This window comes from Alligator mississippiensis, chromosome 13 (assembly GCF_030867095.1).
Source record: "Alligator mississippiensis isolate rAllMis1 chromosome 13, rAllMis1, whole genome shotgun sequence".
Taxonomy (NCBI): Eukaryota; Metazoa; Chordata; order Crocodylia; family Alligatoridae; genus Alligator; species Alligator mississippiensis.
This window is the reverse complement of record NC_081836.1, coordinates 30,634,699-30,653,846: the sequence shown is the minus strand read 5'-3', so window position 1 is coordinate 30,653,846 and position 19,148 is coordinate 30,634,699. Positions and strand designations below refer to the sequence as shown.

The 19,148-nt window shown below is 44.7% G+C and overlaps 1 protein-coding gene across 4 annotated transcripts in view; it reads right to left on the bottom strand.

The window, feature by feature from the left end:
• Positions 1-19,148, bottom strand: part of LOC102560697 (syntaxin-binding protein 4) — a 132,675-nt gene that overhangs the window by 16,776 nt on the left and 96,751 nt on the right. For all 4 annotated transcript variants that reach the window (XM_059716273.1, XM_059716274.1, XM_059716272.1 and 1 more), the window contains 6 exons: positions 13,944-14,085; positions 13,654-13,760; positions 11,449-11,602; positions 8,983-9,055; positions 4,429-4,526; positions 1,468-1,564 (listed from right to left, as the gene is read on the bottom strand). In XM_059716273.1, the coding sequence (XP_059572256.1) occupies positions 1,468-1,564; positions 4,429-4,526; positions 8,983-9,055; positions 11,449-11,602; positions 13,654-13,760; positions 13,944-14,085 (671 nt within the window). The remainder of the gene's footprint in view (positions 1-1,467; positions 1,565-4,428; positions 4,527-8,982; positions 9,056-11,448; positions 11,603-13,653; positions 13,761-13,943; positions 14,086-19,148) is intronic.

Below are 19,148 nucleotides of genomic sequence, written 5' to 3'. Positions count from 1 at the left end.
GGTAAAATACAGACCACAGTATACAAGAAACCCACAGACCAACATACATATCTGCACAGAACCAGCAATCACCCTAAACACACCAAAAAAGCTGTGATATACAGCCAAGCCCTCAGATACCACCGCATCTGTACTGAAGAGAACACCCGAGATTGCCACCTCACCAATCTTAAAAAGGCTTTCACCCAACAAGGACACTCCTCCAGAGAGGTAGATCGCACGTTTGAAAGAGCCACCTGGATACCACGTGAAGAACTGCTGCAGTACAGAAGAAAAACACCCACAAATTGTATACCGCTGGTTATGACGCATCACCCCGCCCTTGAACCTGTACAGAAAATCCTCCAAAAATTGCAACCCATATTAGAAAGAGACCCTATTCTTAAAAAGATCTTCCCAGAGCCACCCATCCTAGCCTTCAAACAAGCACTGAACCTCACCAACCTCATCACCAGAAACAAACTTCCTCAAGCCCAGAACACACCAAAAGGATCCAGACCGTGCCAGGACAAGAAATGCAAAACCTGCCAACACATCTCCACCACCCCCACCATTACTACACCCCACAACAGAGCCATCAGCATTCCTGGATCTTACAGCTGCACCTCCAGAAATGTGATATATCTCATCCAGTGCACCAAATGCCCTGATGGAAAATACGTAGGAGAGACCAAACAACTGCACACCAGAATGAATGCACACCGGAAATCCATCAAAGACAGAAATACCCAATTACCGGTGGGGGCACATTTCTCACAGGAGGGCCACTCTCTCTCCAATCTCTCAGTCCTGATCCTCAAGGGAAACTTACACAACACTTCTCAGAGACAAGCCTATGAGCTCCATTTCATCAACCTCCTGGATACTAGAGATCAGGGACTAAATATAGACATTGGATTTTTGACACATTACAATCTGCCTGGCGACTGACTCCCCAGCCCAGCCCAGCCCCTGGCTTCTTTACTTTTCATTCCATCCAGGAAGAGCACACACCAGCTGCTGCAGCTTCCTTAGCCTGATGAAGGGTTTTTGAACCCAAAAGCTTGCTTAATAACTATTCTCCAACCATTTGGGTTGGTCTAATAAAAGATATCAAATTCACCCAAGGAACCTTGTCTGCCTTGGAACTATGCTGACTTTCAGAGCAGAGACAGAGTAATAATACAAGCAACACTTAGGGGACAGCTATTTGCCATCAGCCCACGGACAGCGATTTTTCTTTTGGGTACTGCTAGACCAAGCAGGCTGAAGGGTTCAGGAGAATGGGCTTGTTGTATGCTCTCTCTCTTGGCCCCATACATCTGTACTGATTTAAAGTCTTTTCCCTTCTGTGACCATTTATTGAATTTACTGAGTCTGAATGAAAACCTGTCCAGGCACAGCCCTTTATTCTTGCCATCATCTCTTAGCTGGTCTGCCCCTGGGTGGTAATGAGTTCTGCAGAATGAAGAGAAGCACTCTGCTCACCTCCATAGGCCAGTGTTCCTTGAGAATCTGTGGTCAGACTCTGCCGTAATTGCCTCTTTTTCTCCTCAGTCACATTCAGACCCAGATACTGCAAAACCTTTAACAAGGAAATAAAGTAGTAAGTCTGTAAAATAACCTGAGTGGGAAAACAAGCTTTCTAGGAGGGTGGAGGTTGGGGAAACAATCTTAGATGGGGAAGAATAAAATTGTATCATTCAAAATCCCCGATTTTAAAAAGTGAAGGCAAAGTGTACTAAAACTCTTAATACAGAGAACAAATTTGTTCAAACCCAGAGCAGGCAAAGTTCAATGAGAAAATTTAATCCTGATTTATGATTAAGAAGAATAATGGAGGTTTAGCACAAAACTTTCTGTCCATATGCTGCTTTCCACATTTTCATAGGATTACACACACTGAAAAAGCAACTGCTTCATCCACCACAAGGTGACAGCAAACTCTGCCTCAACACCTAGAAAAGGCTCTTCTTGCACAGGAAAACATATCACCTGCTGCAGAAACAATACAAGATACTTCAGAGACTTCAGCTGTATCCATCCACCAGCTTGAGTTGGGAGATAACCTTACTGGGGGTTGTGTATTCATGCATTCTCCATCACGATGCGCTAAAATACAACGGGGTGCATGTTTCAGATGGAACAGTTGAAAAAAGGAAGTACCAGTTCTTTTGACTTAATTAGATTTCACCACATAGTAGCTAACGAGTTCTATTCCCCATCCTTTGCAGAGGTTGTGTGTGCAATTTGAGTAAGGATGTTTTAAAAAAAAACAATATTGCGGTCAGGCCGCAGCTGGAGTATTGTGTTCAGTTCTGGGCGCCACACTTCAGGAGGGATGTGGACAGCATTGAGAGGGTCCAGAGGAAGGCCACCCATTTGATCTGGGGACAGCAGGGCAGACCTTACAAAGAGAGGCTATGGGACCTAAACCTGTTCAGCCTTCACAAGAGAAGGCTGAGGGGGGACCTGGTGGCCATCTATAAACTCACCAGGGGGGACCAGCAGGGTTTGGGAGAGACCTTGTTTCCCCAGCGCCCCCCAGGGTAACAAGGAACAATGGCCACAAATTGTTAGAGAGTAGGTTTAGACTAGACATTCGAAGGCACTACTTCACAGTCAGGGCGGCTAGGATTTGGAACCAACTTCCAAGGGAAGTGGTAATGGCTCCTACCCTGGGGGTCTTTAAGAGGAGGCTTGATGTCTACCTGGCTGGGGTCATTTGAGCCCGGTTTTCTCTCCTGCCCAGGGCAGGGGGTTGGACTTGATGATCTACAAGGTCCCTTCTGACCCTACTTCTATGAATATGAATTTATAAATATGGTTGGGACTCTCAGATCTTCATGCACTTTCAATACATTACTGGTATTGGGGCTGAGTCTCACTCACACTGAGGCGTATTTCTATAATTCTGCCAGTAAAGATTAAAACATTTAGGCCATCATGGCCACCAGAGCCAGATTGGCCTCAGAGATAGGAAAGCAGCGGGGGTTCTTCTGATGCAGAGCTCTGTATAGATTTCCAATACTAGTACCAACAGTAATTTCACTATGGACATAGGAGCTCTTAGGAGCTTGCTGTGCAAGTTAAAAGGAACAAAAATAAACCAGGAGAATTCAGATGTCTGTTAACTGGCATTTGTGGGGATGAAGCTGTGCTGTCTCTCCTCATTTAGCTCACTTAGAATTTTGAAGGGCTGACAAACACACTTCACAGCACGAGTGAACTTAAGACAGCTGCGGTGTAATGCTGCCATGCTTACAGGACTCCCAGTAATATAGATTGGTATAAATCCATTATGCCTCCATCTCATTAATCAAATTGGGACTTGGACCCAATTGTGCTGAATGAACTCTGTGATCCTAACAGTGTAATCAATGTTTGAAGCCTTGTGTCCACCTCTCACGCTACTTGAACTCTGACTAACACTTCTATTAATAGCCCTCTACATCCTTGTTCAGCTCTGGATTAGACTAAAGGGGAATCAGATTGGAGCAGACGGTATCCAGTGTTAGTGACGTATGTGCAGATTAGGCCACACTAAGATCAAGTGCTATAGACTTATTCTATACAAACAAGTAGGCACCAGATTCTCTCAGACTATTTGTATTCAGGATTTTGCTTTTTAATCCCTCCTAAAAGCAAGTGACACACTGACCCCGATGCCATTAACAGACATAGTCATCATGAGCCTCAACATAATGTTTTTAAAACAGAATTGGGAAAAAAGGCCAAAATATATTTTCAGCTCAGTCTATGCTTCTATCTAATCTAAAGAAGTGGTCACATAAGGAAATTCTAATGCACTGCTTTAAGACTCTAAAATAGTTGGTTTTCAACCGTTTCTCATTTGTGGACCTTTAAAAAAATTTTGAATGCAGGTGCGAACCCCTTTGAACTGTAAGTGTGGGTATTCATATATTTTTGATTGATCATAGTCATCTTTCACCGATCCCTTAGATATAGTCTGCAGACTCCCAGGGGTCTCCCAGGGACCACAGGATGAAAATCACTGCTCTAGAATATATGGTGTATTGAATGAAAATTAACAAGAAGGGTATTTTTTCACTGAATATCTCAAGGTGGCTTTAAGACAAAAAAGAAAATTACCAAACTAGATAAATCAGTAACTGCTGCAACGTCCTAGTTTTGAAATAAGCCATATTATAATTGTCCTCCAATTATTCCATTGTGTAGAAAAAGACTGATCCATATCACTGATCCATCAAACTCTTGATCCCTGTTCTCTTTGTTTGCTCCTGTACCATATTACATAGAGCTAAACTGCATTCATTTGCCCCTGAATGAAACTGTTGGTTAGGAGCGGACAGACAAAATAGCTATTGTAAATTCTCCACCCTGCAGCGTATGTGTCATCTGTTCATACCCTCAGCATTTTATTGATGACAAAATCTCAACACCTAGACAGAAAAGTGTTCCACTTACTAGTTCAAGTTTTCCATCTTTGAGACGAATATGGGGATCCAGTGCTACTTTTGGTTTGTTCCCTGAAGCTGCCCTCTGACTAGAAGATGAAGTAGGTGCTAAAAGACAGTAAAGCAATCATTAACAAATGAGCATTGAGGGGAAAATTATACATCTACAAGGAACCTCAGAACAAAGCTGGGAGTCGGGACATTGTCACTGCACCAAGTACACTGCAATTACAGATGGACCAACAGTGGAGGCCAAGATTTTTAAAGGAAATTCGTGTTCCTAAGAGACCAATTTAAGGCACTTTATAAGAAACCAGATTTTCAGAAGGTGGGCATGCAGTCAGTAGTTAGACTCCTTAAAGGGCACTTGGATGTGAGCTTGCAAGGTGATTCTTGGAAATTTTGGGGAAGAAATGTTAGGGGTCCTGGGATTTGAGTGATTTGGATGAAATTCAGCCTGGATCCCAACTATGTCAGCTCATGTTTTTGTTTTATAGAAGTGAGGCCCAACAAGGAAGACTTTGTAAAGACCATTACTGGCCTTCCAGCCTGGGAGTTTTGACACAGACTCAACGTAGTGCCTGTTTATGTTTTTGGTCTGATCTTACTTAAGTGTTCACAATTCCCCTTAAAGACAGAATTTAACGCTCAAGGTTGCAAGGTTTCTGTTTGGATGCTGTGCACAGGATTGGCTCCCCTTCTCTAAGGCTGGGCAGGTTGCATTATACCTCCAAGGAGTCCACTGCAAATAGAGCACAGGCATTAAAATGCAGGGGGGAGGGGGTGGGAGAGAAACAGAGGGAGGGCACCTTTGTCAAAGAGAATAAGGGATTAGGAGAAAGGTCCAACAACTGTGATCTACTTTTCATTACAGGAGGAATTTTCAAAAATGACCACATGAATCAGGAGCAGAAATGCTGCTGAATTTTAGTGGGACATAGGCACATAAGCAGAGGTATAACAAGCAGTTTCTGCACCCTGCATGGCAGTGACAGTATCTGAGCTAGTGGCTGCCATCCCATTCTTGCACCTGCTCAAAATCAGCACCTGGGGCTACCACCCTGTTCACCCACTCCTTGTTACACTATTGCATATAAGTCACGTAAGAAGTTCCCATCAGGCGTGTCTACACAAAACGCTTAACACTGCAGTAGCATGCCAGTCAAAAACCGTACTAATAGGCTACTGCCCAGTATTATTAGGCTACTGTGCAGTATCCATCACAAAAACATTTTGAAATGGAGCTACTGAACAGTAAATGTAGTTACTGTTCATGTAGTTAGTACTTCATTAAGGAAGTACTAAAGTAAATGCACAGTAACTACAGTGCATTAATGAACATGTAGATGCACCCACTGTATATTACTATGAATTTTTGTGTCCTTGCCAGAGCTCTCTGGAAGGAGAGGACTGAGGAAATTTGCTCTTTAGATTACTTGTGTAGGTAAAACCACCACTGCTTCTGAGACACTGCTAAGGATGCTCTCTGAATCCAGTGAGAGCAGAAGTTGCTAAGGTCCAATCCTGTTCACATGCAAGTCAATGATAAAGTTCTTTTGGACTTCAGTGGTATGGAATGGTGCCTTGGGGAGGATCCAATGTCCCATTTCTTTCATCTCTGCAATGTCTGAATCCTGGATCAAAGCTATTGCTATAATTACTTAAAGAAAACTCTTGCCATTTGGAATCAACGTGTGGGATGTTCAAAAGTGTGCTTTAGGAGAACAAGGCTGTGGGACCATGCTCCACAATCACTTGGGCACTTTAGAAAAATAAATGAATGAATTGTTCTAAAATGACTTGCATGTAAGAAGAGTAGGATTTTAAGGAAATACAAACAGAAGCTGCAGTGGTACAGTCACAAGCACAATCATAATCCTAATATTCATCTGTTCTGCTAATACCAGCAGGGCCTGAGGTAATAAACAGGTTCACCAGATTGGTCACCCAACACTCTGCTCTTCAGGTTCAAGGGCAGATCAGATCCCCTTCAACTCCTTGCTAATCAGGATTAGCAAGGCTTTGCTCTGTGGCTTTGCTCAGAAACTCTAAACACAGGCAGCAATACAGGCCATCAGGCACTGAGGAACAACCAGCAGGCCCTGACGACTCATTCAGATTTCAGACTAAGCTCTTGTTCCTCCAAAACTAGTCATTTATTTCCACTTACAGTGATGCCTATTTAAAACTCTGGGCCTTGGCAGCATTTGTAATATTCAGTATAGAAACAATATGCATAGTGAACTGCCTTAGTTGATTCACAAACTGAATTTTCCTAGTATTAGGGCGCTGCCTGGCAGCCCAAATGGACTCAGGGTCCTGCTGTGCTAGGTGCTGTATAGAAAAAGAGTAAGAGAGACACCCAGTCCCAAACAGATCACAGCCTAAGTACACAATACAGACAAAGGGGCAGAGTCAGAAAAAACACCTAGAAATAGAGTTGTCTGAGGTGATACAGCAGATGAATGGCAGATCTGGGAATAGGATGCAGGTTGACTGACACACAGCCCCAGGTCCTTTCCACTAGGTTCCACTACATCATAATAATGTTATTTGGAGACACTCCAAGTAATAATTAACCCATATCAGTCAGCCTTGGCCCTCATCTCCTCACACCCCCCTTGCCAGTCCAATCACCTCCCTGAGATATAATCCACAGCTTGTCCTGAGGGTCATAAAAACAGATCCATGGCATTACCAGTGAAAGCAGGCAGAGTCCAGAGTGAAAGGCCCTTCAGAGAGAAAATCCTCCCTGCAGCTGTCTCTTATTTAAGCCAAAGGATCTCTTTGCACACACCTTTGTACAATCCTATGTGCACAGTAGGCAAGGCTCTAACAGGAACCTTGCCTTCACTTGGGCAAAGGTGCATTTTTTGCTAAAATATGGGAGCTGATATGTGCTGAAGCTCTACATGGACAAGCTCACATGTTTGAAAATCCTCTATCTGCCCACACGAGGGATTTGCTGCATACTGACTAACTTTTGGTAATAAAAGCCCAGCAGTGTTCCTAGAGTGGACATGCCCCTCTCATCTAGGGAAGGCAGGTAGTGCCATTCTGAAGGTTTCCCAGTGGGTCACTGACAGTATACACATCTGCAATTCCCATTGACTTCACTGGGCATTGTGAAAACTTGTGTGAACTCATCCCAATGTGACTTTACCTGTCATCACATCAAGTGAGGGCAGTAAATCTTTCTGAAGAATGGTTTATATGTCAGGAAAAGAGACATTTATGACCAAGACTATTTTGCAATAGCATTAATTCAGTACCATGCTAATTATGCCCAAGGAATCTTACTCCATATGCATGTCTGTCTCCAAATGTCTGAGCAATCTGACAACATTAGCTCTATCATTCAAATGCACAAATGGGCAAGGGCATTCATAGTGACAGATAAAACATTTATTCCATGGGGAAATAAAACCAAGAACCCAGCAAATCAGATGTGCTTCAGTCAGTGTTATTAATTTTCATCTGCTTTTTTCTTATAACTCAAATACAGATAGCCAAGGGGCCCAAAATGCCCTTGGGAGAAGAGTTTTTTTGGCTGGGAATTATTTAAGCCACAAATGCCTGAAGATAAGCCAGAGAACTTGCCTTACATCTTTCTCAAAATCATCTGCATCTTCCACTCATGCACAATATCTGCTGAAAACCTAGACCTTCAGGTCCACATTTTCAAATGGTCACACACAAAGGAGCAGGTACATTTTATCATGTGACTGAATATTGCCCTTCAAATGTTTATTATGCAATTAATAATAAACCCCTTTAGGATTCAGAGTTAAACAAAGTGGACTTCCAAGTAAAGCTATTGAATATTTTTACCAGTTCTGTTTTGGTGTGATCAGGCTCAAGCTCAGGATACGTCAACCAGAAGCATAAGGATGGCATTCACATTTCAGACTAATGCAAAATATTAATGTGAAAACAAGCAGTATTTTGTGGGCCATCTGCAGAGGGGAAAATACAGCTTAAAAGAACAACATTAACCTACATGTGAACTGTGGATGCCTTAGATAAGTGTGACAGACGTAGCAGTTATTCAGTCACACATTAACTTCCTCTTCATGGACAACTGGTGGCAGCTAATTTAGCTCAATGACTGTAGAACTGTGCTCCTGTTTGGGGCTACCTAGGACTTTGTCAGGAATGGGGATTTTTTTTAAGTACTGTTTTAGTTTCTAGGTGTTATTCACTCCATCAGCGGGGCTGCCATCTGTTAAGTATGATGGGGCCACCTGGCCACTGCAATGATAGCAGAACCATGTGTCATAGTCTTTGGAAAACAGTGAAGACATTTCATCACAGAATGGAACCAATAGCCTAAAGTTGAAAGGCAAAACATCCCTGAACCACTCCAGCAGCCCTGGGCTTATATAATGCCTACTGAATAAATTACCCTAATGGATCAGGCTCCATGACCACAGTGTTAAACACTAACACTGTTGTACATATATTTCAGATTTTAATTCTGTTCTCTCAGACTGGCAGACTGTGAGCTGAACACACTCTGCCACCTGTACAAACAGAGCAGAGAGCAACTAAGCAAGGCTCTTACCAGATACAGTGAGTTCTGGTGGGCAGATATCTGGTGATGGAGAAGGCACAGGAAAGGAGGTTTCATGTCTGTTCTAAATAAGGAAGACAAAAAAAGGAGACAATGCTGAGCACAGCAAATAACGAGCAAAAAGAGGAACTGGAGTTCAGTAGGGACCATCAAAGCCCCGCCACTATGGAACCAAGTTAAACCATCCCATGCATGAAAAACAAAAGCACCAGGTAAACCTCTTGGACTATGGAGAGAGCATGAGCTAACATAAAGGTGGACCAAAAAGGAGTTCTGGCTCAGGAGGATAAGGCCTCATCTTGGGTTTCTGTCAGGGCACTGAACCCATGTCCGTTAGTGCAGAGGTTCTCAAACTGTGACCCACAGACTACCACTGGACCATGAGTTCCATTCAGGTGGGCTGTAGACCACCACTGGTCCATGAGCTCCATTCAGGTGGTCCGCAGAAAGGTTGTGGAACCATCGAGAATATCTGTACTTGGCCCTGCACTTGATTTATTTTTGCTGATGACGCAGATCAAGGCTGTTTTGATGATGATGCCGGTGCTAAAGAAAATAATGTTATTTTATTTTTATTCATATTTAATCCAGAAGTGAAACATGTGGGGGTTTTTTAAGTTGGTATCACCCTACTACACTACATACATAGCTTTAATTGGCCGCATTTTTTAGCTGTGTATACGTGGTTTTCATTGAACGCAATTCAGCTAACCTACCTGTATTGTATTTATTGGTCATTATGGTCACGTGGAAAGTACTGACTGTACCAGAATCCAGTGCTTTTTCAAAAATTGTAACAGTTGTCAGTCCAGTAAGTAGGACAGTAGTCAACCCCCAGAAACGGATTTGTGGTTGAAAATGGGATATTTGAAAAAATAAACAACAAATAATCAAACCAGTGACAGTGAGATCAGTGAAAAGTTCAAAGTCAAACATGAGACTACAGCAAGCTAACACATATCTGCAAAGAACATTTTGAGTGCAGACCCATGTTTACCAGGAACCAGTACGAGTAGAAGTACCAGTAATGAAAACCCACTGAAACACCCAAAAATGGTAAGACAATACAACTCAAGCTATACTAATTTAGGCTTTGCGTGGACTGGTGAACAAGACGAACCAAGGCCACAATGTGTGTTATGCTGCGCAGTGCTGGCTAACGAAAGCTTGAAGCCTGTAAATCTCTGGCATCATTTGGAGACAATACACGCTACTTTCAAAGATAAACCTCCTGAATTTTTTCAGCACAAACTCAATGAGTTGAAACAAAAGAAAGTAACAATGTTTGGTCATGCAACAGTAAATGTAAAAGCCCTGGAAGCTTCATATTCTGCAAGCCTTCAAATAGCCAAAGTGGGGAAGCCTCACACTATTAGGGAAGAACTCATTCTGCCTGCAGCTAAAGAACTTCTGTTTATATTGTGTGGAGAGAGGATGGCAAAGCAGTTAAATTGAGTGCCTCTTTCAAATGACAGTGTCGCACAGAATTCAGGACATGGCAGCTAATGTTAAAGACATTCTTGTGAAACGTGTGAACAGCAGTAGGTATTCTGCATTGCAATTGGATGAGACCACTGATGGAGACCAATCCTCGCTGGCAACCCGCCCCGGATTATGATGCATGCTGTTGGATGACAGAATATCTAGCCATGTCCAGCCATACCTTTTGCATCTACCAGCAGACAACATACACACAGATGACTTAAATTTTCACACACAAAACTCAGACTCATCAGGAGGCTGCATAGAAGGCCCAAGGCTTCTTTGTTATGGAAGGAACCTCCAAGAAGTCTTGTACAAGAGGCAAGAATTTTTGTGGGTGATATGTTTTATTGGACCAAGCGCGTGGTTTAGGAAACAATTGTTTATTTCCTGGTCCATCACAGCTAGAATATCACTTCAATAATAAGAAGCCTTATGTCATTTGCAAAAGGGTCATACAGAGCACTGCATTAATCCAGGAAAGAAAGGGAAATGTACGGCTTTAGCAGATTTGCAAATCTGTCTAAGGGACTGAGCCACATGATTCCCAATGATTGTGCAGCTAAATCCCCTCGTCACCTTTAAAATATCTCTCTCTCATTTCTGGGGACTAGGTCTGGTACTGAATTTGAGGGTGTCCCTAGAATTACCCTAGTCAAAAGTAAATTTGTTTTTCACTTTTGACTTCTGAAAACAAATCTGAACTCTGGACTCCAGGGCTGAAAGCCCATCTCAACTGTCTTCAGCACAGACTTAGATGGTCAGGGATAAATCTGTTGGCATCCTGAACCAGAGCCAAAAGAAACAACATTCTAGATATAAAGTACCAGAGTCCAAACAAGAGCAAACAAATCCATGTTGCAGACTTTATAAACAGCTAATCTGGAAAGATTACCACAAAATCTATAAAAGTAATCTCAATGGAGACAGAGATCATGGGTTTGGCATCTGTGGTCTCATTGAACTATGGCCTACCTCAGGGGACCTCACGCGGACCTTCAGTCTGCAGAAGCCCAGACCATTCCCCATTGCTTTTGGAGGTGATGAGTGGATGCTGTTGGGAGTCGAGAGTCCAGGATGTAACCATCCCCGTCCAGGAATAAAGGCCACTTCTGTGTTTCCCTCATGTCTTAAAAATAAAACATTGTGTTAGTGCTTAAAAATATGCATACTTAAGTTTTCAGAAATTTCCTAATGGCTACAACTCCGTGCTAAGTTTGCTAAACCTGCATAATGCGCAAAAATATAGAAAAGTTTTCACCCAGCAAACTCATATTGGATCTCAAGTTCCATGGCTGAGCCTTGAGAATGTCTGTAGGATGAGAGACATTCACTGCAACATGAGGACTAACAGATTGGAGAGTTCTCCTGAAACTCCTGAATGTGATGCAAGATGTTACTGTCTTGGATCCACAGGCAGAAACATTTTTGTGGAGGATTCTCTGCCTCACCTGAAGGTAAGTGCTGGGGGAAGGCTTTGCACCATGTAATGGAGGCAGTGACCATTAGGGGGTGGGGGCTGTGGCAGAATGCCATCTCTATCTCTCCCCAAATTCTGCTATTAGGCTGATGACCAATCTGGCAATTTGGTTACCATGGTCACTGAAGAGGGCAGACACCTCCGGCCCCATCAGCTTCAGGTAAACCTGAGTTGTAACCTGAGCTGGATACATTCCTGAGGGAGGGGGAAACCTGCTCCCTCTGCCTAGGTAACTGGCCTCACACACCTGGGGGGAGGAAGGGGGGCTTAAACTCCCTATTGTTCTAAGCAATATCATCATGACTGGGAGGGGGCTAGAGACCCTGCCAGTCTACCCAGCAACCAGAGATGCATTTCAAATTGACTGGCTGGCAGCCAACAACTGCTGGCCTTCATTGGATTAGGTAAATGAGGTCATAAATTCTATATAAGGTAAAGACTGCCCAGAAAGAGGAGCAGCAGCCATAATGAGGACTCTCAGAGAAGCTGAACCATCTGAAACTTGCTCTCTCTCTTGAAACTCATGTTTAATGAACTGCTTGCCTCCAGAGGGAATCTCTACCTGCCTCTGGATGATACTTGTGAGTAAGCTACTTGAGATCTAACAAGATGTATAGCTTGTAGTAACTCAGATGCGTAATCAAAGGCTACCGTGACACTGTTTGCTCTAAGGGATTTATCTGATATTGCTCTACCTTGTACCCTATTTCAAATCTACTCCTTGCAACCAATAAAGTTCTCCTCCATGCCTAGCATGGGAGACTTATTGGGAGAGGGTCTAGATTAGGCCTTGGGGTCCCCTTGGTTTGACTAACTAAGGAAGACCACTATTTGTGCTTTAGACTGAGGGAAGCACCCCAAGTTCTTGCAGTAGATCAAGTACCCTCAAGGACTACTAGCCCTGTGTTTCCCAGGGGGCACAGGACCAAGATCAGTCCAGACCCTGGGTGGTGGCGGCATTACCCCCAGGCTTGTGGGTGTGCTTCAGGAAGGGGGGCAGCCAGACGTGAGGCACTTGGAGCCTAGAAGTGGATTGCGCGCAGTGAGGCGGATGGCTCAATGCAGCAGTACCCCCTACTGGCCCGCCACATGGGCAAGGGAGATGGCTCCCTGTGAGGAGAGAGGACATGGAGGTCTCTGGCTGAGAGAGCTAGCTGTGACTGAGGAGAGGAGGACCCCAAGAGATTTTCAGAGGAATTTTTGGGGGCTAGGTGGTAGTGTGAATGTAGGATAACGGTTCTGTCAGTTTTGTTTTACCATACTTTGCTGTCAAAGCATTTGAACACTTTTTCTTTTTTATATAATTTGTTCTTCCTTGTAATAAACCCTTTTGTTTTTCTGTTGCTTTACCAAAGTTTCTGTGGTAAATCAGGATTTCTGAGCAAATTAATAACCGGGGCATATCTGTTCAGCAGAGTGGGGGGAACAATACGCTTATACAAATCCAGTGTATATTTCTGGGAGTACCCTACATTCCCAGGGTTCTGTCACAGTCCCATGCACTCAAGACCTCCTGATGTGGAGTTAGAAGGCACTGAGAACTAACAAGATGTTTCTTGCAAAAAAAAGAGTAGAATGATGTGCACATCTCCTCCCTCACCCTCAGAAGCACCACAGGGCATGACCCTTATTGACTGTAATAGGACATGCTTTTTGGACACAAGAGATTTATTCACTTGGGCCTGTTGGCACTTGCCTACCTGAATTTGGCTTTTGCAATTATTTTTCTGGCCTCTTCATATGTGCTGCCCACCAAAGAGTCTTTATTGATAGCTACTAGCTGATCACCTGGACGGAGCCGCCCATCCTAAACAAGGAGGGAAAACAGCAACATAGTATCAAGTTTTATCCACAAAGATTAATATATCAAAAAAGATGCACTTCAAAACCTTATTACCTCATCCCCAAAGCAGGCTTCTTCACAATAGTTGGAGTGTTCAGGAGAGATTCATATTTTACAAATCAATGAAACTCTGAATTGCTAACTTACCCTGTAACAGTCACCCTCTGGCATAAGCTCTTGAACATACACCATGGGACCATCTGGCTTATTAGATCCACCACTGATTGTCAACCCCAAGCCGGAGGATTTTGCTATGGAAATGGTCTGAATTGCTGATTCACTGGAGAAGCTACAAGAAACAAAAATGTTAGCAGATAACTTAAGACTGGTCGATTTTTATTTTATTGCACACAACTTTTGACTATCTCTGACACTGTATAGCATTTAGCAACTCAGCATCAGGGCTGAACTAAAAGTTCTGTTTGGCTTGGACTCCTGAGTGCAATTCCTTGGCCTTCTCCCAGAAAATGAGTAAACCCCCCAACTTAGCAACACATTCCCCTCACTCAAAGATAAAACATTCTAACAACATCCATCTCTTGAATCATCATTCTAAGCAATCTGATGCTTTAAATAATCTTTTAATTCCCTGACAACTTGAAATATAACATGATAACCATGCAGTCTGCAGACCTATGTAATTGCTACAAGACATAGCATCTTTTCCTGAACAGTTCCATAGTTTTTAAATTACATGGGCATACAACCTCTGCAGAACACTACTAAGAAGATCTAAAAAGCAGCTGCATACTCAAATATCCTCTTCACTTATACTGGTCAGAAGGTAAATTTAGGAAAGCACACTCCAAGAGAATGATTTGTAGTTCTACATTATTCTACAAGCCTGGGGATATTAGAAAATATTTTTTCAGGAAATGAGGTACCATGGAATACTGTAATCAAAAAAGCCCATTGGATGCTACAACTGGGACAAAAACAAATCACACAGATGGATGTTAACCACATTGCTCAATGTGCTATTGGAAGGAGCTCAGACAGTATAATGAGGTGGGCAGTATAAGAATCTGTATAGACTCCAACAAAACAGAACAAGTTACACTGTCCTCGTGTAGTAAGGAGCTTGGTGCTCCTGCTACTTTAAGGGAAGGCAGGCTGCAGGAGAAGCAGGCTGCAGGTGAGGCAGAGGGCAGTCAAAGGAGCCACATGACCCAGAAGTGGCTGGGCTTGCAAGATATAAGCCCAGGACTAAAGCTGGGCAGGTAGCCCTGGGAAAAAGAGTTCTTGAGCTGAGAAGGGGAACCTCTGATAAAGCACTCCAACTGTGTGGGGGGTAAGATAGTTTTAGGGCTGGGGAAACACTGCTGGTTTAGGAATTGAGATTGCAGGAGTGGTGGAAGTCTTAACTGGCCCGGGAACGGAGTCAGGTCCTGTGGGATAGGGGCCAAGGCTGAGGAGCAGGGCCACAGCTGCAGAGAGATGAGAGCAGGCAGGGTCAAGGACCTGTAGCCTGTGCAGGGTGAGAACAAACAGGCCCAAAGACCTGTAGCCTGGGAAGGGTGGAGTCAGCCAGAGATAACGAGGCCTGAGCCCAGGACCAGCAGAGGATGCAGACCTAAGCCCAAGAGGAGTGAAATTGTTTGAGGTACGCCTGAGCCCAGAAGGGGCTGGCATGGTTAAAGGAACCAGGGCTGGAGGCCCCAGCAATAGTAGAAACCATTCTACTTTCAGGGGCCTGCACTGATTGGAGTTGACACTAGGGCTGAAGACCCACAGATAAAGGATTGACTGGATTGGATGATGGAGTTTAATACCCAATGATTAGTAACATGTGCAAGCCTTGGGCATGGCTAAAAGAGGAGATGAGAGCAGGTACAGACAGAAGTGCAACTTCCAGCTGTAATTCTGCAACGTGTTTTGAGTTACAGCGTTACCCCAGACCAAAAAGAAGTTCAGTGTTGGTTCCTGAGGTGAGGGGAACCTGGCTTCCAGCTGGGAACCTGCAGCCAGGTTCCCATACCAATGGCCAGGCCTTCTGCCAGTGCTGCTGTTTTCAGAATGGGAAAGGGGAAAGGCAGTGGAGGGAGCTCATTCTTGGGGCTCCCCAGCTGGTGCTGAAGGGTGGGGTGGGTGAATTGTAGCTCCCCCCTCCCCCCCGACCTAAGAGGGGCTGCAATACACCTGCCCCACCCTCCAGGGGGGAATAAAAAACATCCAGACTGAACTCCCTTTGCTTCCTTTTCCCCTCCCATTCTGAAAACAGCAACAGCCTGAGAGCTCTGCAGACACAAATTACCAAAGAGGCTACATTTTGTAACACCTTTATGTAATACCTACCTAATGAAGGGTCAGATTTTCACCCAGCTGGCCATTTTTGAAGCTATTTATATCCATGCACTTATGTTTGGTCACAGTTATAAACTGCTTTCTGCGGCCAGATCTGGCAAAAATTGACACTTCTGTCTGTACCTCTTTATCTGGATACCTCATGCAATGAGGGGTCAGATTTTTACCCAAGTGACCATTTTTTAAGATATCTGCAGCCATGCATTTGTATTTGGTCATGGCTATAGACTGCTTTCTATGGTCACTTCTTTGTGCACCTGAGGAAGCCACATAATTAGCCCTTAAGGCGATGAGCAATGACACCTGTGTTCACATGTATACTCTCGCTTGCGGCGCCTTGGGGCAGCCTCCCTTTTTCTAAAGGCATAACTACATCAAGGTGTGGCAGGAAAGTGGAAGGGGAGATTACCCGAAGAAAGTAAAAGCAACAAGGGATGAGGGGGCTCCAGGGGCATCACAGGGCCACTCCTGGGGCAGGACCCTGTTACACTGGGTTATAGTACATTAGTACACACATGCATCATTTCAATGATCTGAGATCTCACATGGTCCAAGTCCTACTGTCCCTTCTTCCAGGAAGTAGTGGTTTAATGCCAGGTGACCCTTTGCTATATTTCTAAGATGTGGACTAGCCAAACTTTGCAACCGCAGCTGAATGCCATAGCACCCAACATCCATCATCTACAAACAAGGGTATAAATCCAGGCCACTGTCTTTGCTGTGGAGTGAAAAGTGTTAATTGTGGAAGGTGTCCAGTTTATCCAGAAAGGCTGTCAAGTACATGAGCTGTTCTCTCCTCTCAAAGAGTGTCTCCAAGCAAGCAGCTTAAAAGCTTTGGTGCCAAATATTTCTCCTCTGCAAATCCCTAATAAAGAGGTGATACTTTGCGTGTCGTGGAGTTCACCTGCCAAGAGAATGTATTGTGTCTGAACTATGGACCTCTCCAGCAAGGGACCTCTCCAGTAACTTCATAGGAATTACTGCTGGTTTACATTTGTGCAAGCACAAGCAGCAGCAGGCAGACAGTAGGGCTGAGACCCTAAAAAAAGGATGATAATGCACTACCTAAGTTCTGGAAGGTTCATCACTATCAGCCTGGACACCTTTCTCTGCAGATAGAAAATTCTGATTGTTATTTTTAAGCTCCCTGTTTTATAAAATACAAAATGTACCTAGGACGCCATAAGTGCCACATTCCCACGTAGTCTCTGGTCCTTGGGCAGTTATTCCTCCTACTGGGAAGCAGGATGAGGTGTTGAGGGTTGTGTCTGTATTCAGCTCTCACAGATGTGAATAACTGCACAAGGGACAGGACAGTATAGAAGAAGGACCATGGTACTGACCCTTGAAAAAGAGATTCTCAGCCATAATGTTTAGGCTAGTATTTGCTTCAGATTCTGCTGATTTGGGGGACAGTGACATGAATCACTGTCCCAAATCGATTCGGCTAAATCTGATTCGGAGATTCGGCTCCTGCCAAATCTCCGAATCACCCAGGCCCATCCCCCACCCACTCTCCCAGCCCCGGCAATGGCTGCCCCACCCGCTCCAGCTCTTGGCTCTTTGAAAAAAAAGCCCCCGCTCACCAGATGCTGCCAGGAAGGGAGATCACCGCTGCCCCCCACTGCCCCATGCTGTGTGGGGGCTCTGCCACAAACCCCCTGGCCCCCCTGCCACTATCCCAGCCCTCCCACCCCTACCCCGCCATGGCTGCCCTGCCTGCCCCAGCTCCAGCCCTTTAAGGAACCCCCCCCCCCCCCCCAAAAAAAACCCCAGGCTCACCGGTCAGTGAGTCATTTTTTTTTCTTAAAGGGCTGGAGCTGGGGCAGGCGAGGCAGCCATGGACGGGCTGGGACAGCAGGGGGCTTGTGTAGTGCCCCCCATGCAGTGTGGGGCAGTGGGGATTGCCCCCCCGCCAGGCAGCATCTGGTGAGCAGGGGCTTTTTTTTAAAGCACCAGGAGCTGAGGTGGGCGGGGCAGCCACAAGGGGGCTGGGAGAGCAGGCAGGGGATGGGGCCTGGCAGGGGTCCCCCCATGGTCTCCTCCCCCTCCTCCAGCCCCGCCTCCCTCAGCACCTGCTTACCAGCTCCAAGTCCAGCTCCAGCTCCCCACTGCAGTGGGTGGGGACTGCCTGAATCATCAAAGCTCTCTGAATCTTTTCCAAAGATTTGGAGAGCTTTGAATTGATCTGGACCTTTTTATTGGTCCTGATTCGATTCAGATTTGGAGATTCAGCCACCAAATTGGGCCAAATCTCCTCTAAATCAGCATCAGCACCTAAAGCTTCACACAGCCCTAATAATCTTAAAAGATACTTCATTTTGCCTTCAAAAATATCTGTGAACCATGGGTTTTTACTCAGTTGCAAAGGACTGGAAATGGAGCAATTACATTCCATACATCTCTGAGGTCTCGCACACTGTCAGCACTTCAGGACACAGACTAGCATCTGTTCAGTGTCTAGCATAATGGAGCCAAGGGTCCATGACAAGAGCTCTTAGGCGCAACCACATAACAAAAAAAACCTAATAATAAATAATTATGATAAGGCATGAGTATAAGGCCCCCTCTACACATAACACTTATTGTACACTTATCTGGTTAATTCCACAATTATCTTAACACCAGCTACACATGCAAAGCAAGTACTCATGACATGATAAAAAGCTCCAACCAACTATAAAGTTAGACCTCAAAAATGTGTCTTAAATTTATAGATGGTTGCTATGCAGCTTTAATTTGCATGTGTAGCAGGGTATCCCTTGTGGTTGGGAGCCTTGTCAGTTGACAGGGCTCCCAGCTGCAGAAGTGCACCTTGCCCAGCATGAAACCCCTGAGCCCTGGAGAGCGAGGCACCCATGATCCCTAGGGCCCAGGTGTATGTGTGAAACCCCTGGGACCCAGGGACTGTGGCAGCTGCTATCCCTAAGGCTTTTTGCGGGGGGAGAGGGTGAAACTCCGGAGCCCTGGAGATCCAAGCAGCTGCGACCCCTAGAGCTTGGGAAGGGGTGTGAAATGGTTTCATGCACCCCCAAGTCCTAAGGATGG